This window comes from Bufo gargarizans, chromosome 1 (assembly GCF_014858855.1).
Source record: "Bufo gargarizans isolate SCDJY-AF-19 chromosome 1, ASM1485885v1, whole genome shotgun sequence".
NCBI lineage: Eukaryota > Metazoa > Chordata > Amphibia > Anura > Bufonidae > Bufo > Bufo gargarizans.
The window spans coordinates 430,512,712-430,519,905 of NC_058080.1; the positions used below are offsets into that span (position 1 = coordinate 430,512,712).

At 40.7% G+C, this 7,194-nt stretch overlaps 1 protein-coding gene across 1 annotated transcript in view; it reads left to right on the plus strand.

The window, feature by feature from the left end:
* The window catches only part of LOC122932364, a 106,581-nt gene extending 100,566 nt beyond the window's left edge, over positions 1 to 6,015 (plus strand). Inside the window, exon 6 of the mRNA XM_044286735.1 lies at positions 5,292 to 6,015. Within this exon, the coding sequence (XP_044142670.1) occupies positions 5,292 to 5,480 (189 nt within the window). The 3' untranslated portion in view covers positions 5,481 to 6,015. The remainder of the gene's footprint in view (positions 1 to 5,291) is intronic.
* The last annotated feature ends 1,179 nt before the right edge of the window (positions 6,016 to 7,194 follow it).

Below are 7,194 nucleotides of genomic sequence, written 5' to 3' on the forward strand. Positions count from 1 at the left end.
GATGCATCAGAATACAAGCTAACTCCTATAAATTGCTTACAAGGTGGTACAAAACACCTGAATACCTCCATAAGGTAAATCCTGATATCCCAGATCATTGCTGGAGGTGCGGAGGAGATATAGGCTCTCTCTCTCATATATGGTGGAACTGTGAGAAAATCCAGCCTTTTTGGTTGGAAATTGAAGCCGCTATAAACAAGGCTTGTAATACCCAGATCAGACTAGATGCCAAACTCTTGTTATTATGGTGTCCTAACAGTACGCTCACCCCTTCTAAGTCGAATCTTCCGACTATTCTCATAACAGCAGCTCACCTACTGATCCCATTGCTGTGGAGAAACGACTTCCCTCCCTCCCTCTTAATGTGGACCGAGAAAGTCGACCAGCTGTACCGGTTTGAAGAGCTTGCACATTGGGAAACATATTCTAGGGCACTCTTTGTTAAAACATGGCTCCCCTGGAAGCAATATCGTGACTTCTAGGATCCATAGGTTTGCAACATCTAACACCCCCCTCCCTCCCCCCCTTCCTCGTGTCCTGTCTTCCACCCCCCAATATTTCTTTATTTGCACATGATATTGTGTTTTTTTGTCGTTTGACAACTGCCTCAGATCTCTCTTGCTGAATGATTTGGCATCTCCCCAGCTGCGTCTGGTGCATAAGTGTTGTATATTGTCATATGACTATGTGCTTTTCCATCAATAAAAAGAAAATTGATTAAGAATATAACTACTATAATACTGCTCCTATGTACAAGAATATAACTACTATAATACTGCCCTTATGTACAAGAATATAACTACTATAATACTGCTTCCTATGTACAATAATATATCTACTATAATACTGCTCCTATGTACAAGAATATGACTACTATAATACTGCTCCCATGTACAAGAATATACCTACTATAATACTGCTCCTATGTACAAGAATATATCTACTATAATACTGCTCCTATGTACAAGAATATGACTACTATAATACTGCTCCCATGTACAAGAATATACCTACTATAATACTGCTCCTATGTACAAGAATATAACTACTATAATACTGCTCCTATGTACAAGTATATAACTACTATAATACTGCCCTTATGTACAAGAATATAACTACTATAATACTGCTTCCTATGTACAAGAATATATCTACTATAATACTGCTCCTATGTACAAGAATATAACTACTATAATACTGCTCCTATGTACAAGAATATAACTACTATAATACTGCTCCTATGTACAAGCATATAACTACTATAATACTGCTCCTATGTACTAGAATATTACTACTATAATACTACCTCTATGTACAAGAATATAACTACTATAATACTGCTCCTATGTAAAAGAATATAACTACTATAATACTGCTCCTATGTACAAGAATATAACTACTATAATACTGCTCCTATGTACAAGAATATAACTACTATAATACTGCTCCTATGTACAAGAATATAACTAATATAATACTGCTCCTATGTATGTACAAGAATATAACTACTATAATACTGCTCCTATGTACAAGAATATAACTACTATAATATTGCTCCTATGTGTAAGAATATAACTTCTATAATCAGTGGCGTATCTATCACAAGGCAAACAAGGCATTTGCCTAGGGCGGCACTTGCCAATGGGGCGGCAAAATGCCTTGTTTGCCCCCTTGTCCCATCAGTCTTATATGCCGCTGGTATACTCAGAAGATCCGATGGTATATTCTAACCCCCAGGCGTTCCCATGGTGACAGGGACGCTTGCCTGTGGGTTAGAATATACAGGGCCCCGCTGCTCACAGCAGAACATTTAAAAACAAATCAGTAACCTTAACTTTATTAATTTGTGATCTCTTAACTTGATTCCTTACTCTGTCTTTCAGCTCCGGTAACAGCAGGCAGTGCGGGTGGGCGGTGCTCACTCACTGACGTCACGAGCCTGCACCGCCTAGTGGGAGGAGCAGGCGCGTGACATCAGTGAGTGAGCGCCGCCCGCCCGCACTGCCTGCTGTTACCGGAGCTGAAAGACAGAGTAAGGAATTCAGTTAAGAGATCACAAATGAATAAAGTTAAGGTTACTGATTTGTTTTTAAATGTTCTCCTGTGAGCGCCGGGGGGGGGGGGGGGGATTCTGTTGATGGCACTATTTAGGGAAGGGGGATCTGTGGATGGATCTGTGGATGGCACTATTTAGGGGGGAGATCTGTAGATGGCACTATTTAAGGGGGAGATCTGTGGATGGAACTGTTTAGGGGAGGGGGATCTGTGGATGGCACTGTTTAGGGGAGGGGGATCTGTGGATGGCACTATTTAGGGAAGGGGGATCTGTGGATGGCACTATTTAGGGGGGAGATCTGTGGATGGAACTGTTTAGGGCAGGGGGATCTGTTGATGGCACTGTTTAGGGGAGGGGGATCTGTGGACGGCACTGTTTAGGGGAGGGGGATCTGTGGACGGCACTGTTTAGGGGAGGGGGATCTGTGGAAGGTACTGTTTAGGGGAGGGGGATCTGTGGATGGCACTGTTTAGGGGAGGGGGATCTGTGGATGGCACATAGGAAGGGGTGGGGTTTAGAGAGAAAGGGGTTTGGCCTTGACAGGAAGGGGTGGGTAAAATTTATATTAGGGGGATGCCCGAGTTTAGTCTCGCCTAGGGCAGCACAAAACCAAGATACACCGCTGACTATAATACTGCTCCTATGTACAAGAATATAACTACTATAATACTGCTCCTATGTACAAGAATATAACTACTATAATACTGCTCCTATGTACAAGAATATAACTACTATAATACTGCTCCTATGTACAAGAATATAACTACTATAATACTGCTCCTATGTACAAGAATATAACTACTATAGTACTGCCTCCTATGTACAAGAATATAACTACCATAATACTGCTCCTATGTACAAGAATATAATTACTATAATACTGCCCTCCTATGTACAAGAAAATAACTACTATAATACTGCTCCTATGTACAAGAATATAACTACTATAATACTGCTCCTGTTTACAAGAATATAACTAATATAATACTGCTCCTATGTACAAGAATATAACTAATATAATACTGCTCCTATGTATGTACAAGAATATAACTACTATAATACTGCTCCTATGTACAAGAATATAACTACTATAATATTGCTCCTATGTGTAAGAATATAACTTCTATAATCAGTGGCGTATCTATCACAAGGCAAACAAGGCATTTGCCTAGGGCGGCACTTGCCAATGGGGCGGCAAAATGCCTTGTTTGCCCCCTTGTCCCATCAGTCTTATATGCCGCTGGTATACTCAGAAGATCCGATGGTATATTCTAACCCCCAGGCGTTCCCATGGTGACAGGGACGCTTGCCTGTGGGTTAGAATATACAGGGCCCCGCTGCTCACAGCAGAACATTTAAAAACAAATCAGTAACCTTAACTTTATTAATTTGTGATCTCTTAACTTGATTCCTTACTCTGTCTTTCAGCTCCGGTAACAGCAGGCAGTGCGGGTGGGCGGTGCTCACTCACTGACATCACGAGCCTGCACCGCCTAGTGGGAGGAGCAGGCGCGTGACATCAGTGAGTGAGCGCCGCCCGCCCGCACTGCCTGCTGTTACCGGAGCTGAAAGACAGAGTAAGGAATTCAGTTAAGAGATCACAAATGAATAAAGTTAAGGTTACTGATTTGTTTTTAAATGTTCTCCTGTGAGCGCCGGGGGGGGGGGGGGGGGATTCTGTTGATGGCACTATTTAGGGAAGGGGGATCTGTGGATGGATCTGTGGATGGCACTATTTAGGGGGGAGATCTGTAGATGGCACTATTTAAGGGGGAGATCTGTGGATGGAACTGTTTAGGGGAGGGGGATCTGTGGATGGCACTGTTTAGGGGAGGGGGATCTGTGGATGGCACTATTTAGGGAAGGGAGATCTGTGGATGGCACTATTTAGGGGGGAGATCTGTGGATGGAACTGTTTAGGGGAGGGGGATCTGTTGATGGCACTGTTTAGGGGAGGGGGATCTGTGGATGGCACTGTTTAGGGGAGGGGGATCTGTGGACGGCACTGTTTAGGGGAGGGGGATCTGTGGACGGCACTGTTTAGGGGAGGGGGATCTGTGGACGGCACTGTTTAGGGGAGGGGGATCTGTGGAAGGTACTGTTTAGGGGAGGGGGATCTGTGGATGGCACTGTTTAGGGGAGGGGGATCTGTGGATGGCACATAGGAAGGGGTGGGGTTTAGAGAGAAAGGGGTTTGGCCTTGACAGGAAGGGGTGGGTAAAATTTATATTAGGGGGATGCCCAAGTTTAGTCTCGCCTAGGGCAGCACAAAACCAAGATACACCGCTGACTATAATACTGCTCCTATGTACAAGAATATAACTACTATAATACTGCTCCTATGTACAAGAATATAACTACTATAACACTGCTCCTATGTACAAGAATATAACTACTATAATACTGCTCCTATGTACAAGAATATAACTACTATAATACTGCTCCTATGTACAAGAATATAACTACTATAGTACTGCCTCCTATGTACAAGAATATAACTACCATAATACTGCTCCTATGTACAAGAATATAATTACTATAATACTGCCCTCCTATGTACAAGAATATAACTACTATAATACTGCTCCTATGTACAAGAATATAACTACTATAATACTGCTCCTGTTTACAAGAATATAACTAATATAATACTGCCTCCTATGTACAAGAATATAACTACTATAATACTGCTCCTATGTACAAGAATTATCTACTATAATACTGCTCCTATGTACAAGAATATAAATACTATAATACTGCTCCTATGTACAAGAATATAACTAATATAATACTGCCTCCTATGTACAAGAATATAACTACTATAATACTGCTCCTATGTACAAGAATATAACTACTATAATACTGCTCTTATGTACAAGAATATAACTACTATAATACTGCTCCTATGTACAGGAATATAACTGCTATAATACTGCTCCTATGTACAAGAATATAACTGCTATAATACTGCTCCTATGTACAAGAATATAACTGCTATAATACTGCTCCTATGTACAAGAATATAACTACTATAATACTGCTCCTATGTACAAGAATATAACTACTAAAATACTGCTCTTTTGTACAAGAATATAACTACTATAATACTGCTCCTATGTACAAGAATATAACTAATATAATACTGTTCCTATGTACAAGAATATAACTACTATAATACTGATCCTATGTACAAAAATACTAAAAAATAACCTTTGTATCTTTTGACCCCATGAAGAGTGAAACGCCAGAAGACACTGTACCAGAAGATGTTCAGTTCACTGCAGAAGAGGATTCCATGGATATGATTACTGGTGATATGCAGTATGCAAGCATTGACTTCTCCAAGTTGAAGCCTAAGGAGGATGTCAACGAAAACATGGAAACAGAATACTCTGAAATAAAGAAAACACAACAAGATGAATAAGTCTTCTCCATATTAGTCTTTCTCCTCTCCAAAGCCTCTTCAGTGAAGCAGCTAGGCTCATTTATGTGCCCCATCTCTACACCAAGGCCTCCACTCTGTGCCAGTCACTGCACTGATGCCTCCTATCTGGTACAATGGTTGCCTATTCACTATAGAAAACTTCTTACATATCACTTTGGTCCACAAAGCTCTCCCTATTGCAGGATGTGCTACATCTCCTCCCTCATCTCTGTCTACCACCCTACCCGTGGTCTATGTTCTGCCAACCGTGTAGGGCTTAATATGCTCCATAACCGTCTTTTCCACTCCCATCTTTATGACTTCTCCCATGCATTTCCACTTCTCTGTAAGTCCCCTGCATCAGGTTAATAGCCAACATGCACACATTTCAGTGAGACATAACAACTCTTCCTTTTAACTAGACCCATCACAATTTTATATTAACTCATGCCCTATAATCACTAGTAATGCAACAGCGGCATAGGCAATATTCATTTTCGCGATATTTTGCAAATTTTTAGCATAATATTCGCAATAAATTTGCAAATTCTAGAATCTGTAATTTCCAGTCATTATTTTCCCAATTGCGCAAATCGGCACTAATTATGTGTATATTTTTGGCGCAATACGTGCAACTTCACAATTTATCAGGTCTGAGTAGATAATACTGATTGGTGCACTAAGTATTGGTGTGACATCACAGCACTATGTAGCATGTATGTATGGACAGCAGAGAAACAGTAATCCCTATCACACTACCTAACACCCTGCACTGGAACCTATCAGCTACACCATATCAGGATATAACCTACACTGACTATCTCCCACTAACTATCTGTATTATATATATATAATGTAACTAACTAACTATCTAATGTAATGACACAGGAAAGCACAGAGCACAGCAATGACACTGCTCTCTCTTAGATCTGCAAAATACTGCAGACAATGGCTGCTGGGGAGGTTCTTATATAGTAAGGGGTCGGCAACTTTCCTATTGGTTGCTAGGGATGTTGCTAAGCTCTGACAAAGATATTGCAGCCTTCTCATTGGCTCACAAGCAAGAAGGGAGGTTACTGATGAAAAAAAATCTAGAATATTTGCGATTACGAATATATAGCACTATATTCTACATCTTTGCAAATTCTCGAAGTGCCGATATTCGCAATAAAAACTTGTGAATATAATATAAGCGCTATATAATCACCACTATAAATCCTCAGAATCCAATCCCTTCCTTCAACAGTATCCCCCACAGTCCTTCCCCCCTGTACATACACCGATACTAGTGACTGGCTGAATACATTTTATTAGTAACAGATGTCATCTTCCAGTGGAAATGATGATTGGAAATTAATAATCAGACCGCTATATGTCACTGCCTCCATACAAGGCGCCATCGGTCCAAGATTTAGATTCAGTAAGTGCATATCATAAAATAACTGCTTATCAAGTTGATGGAAGGATATGTGGGTTAAGAAAAGTAGTGGCAAACCAGGATTCCATATTTTTACATAAGTGTTAAAGTTTTTTCATTCTAATAAAACATCTATGACTTTTTTAAGCTTTTAAACTATTAACTGTTCCTGCTATGATCGGCTCCTGAAGTGACTACTCCACATCTTCACACATCTACTCCCGTGTGCACGATCAATGCCACTGCGGGACCGTAGGTCTCAGAGGGCATACGGTCGTGTGCAATTTTCCCCATTCA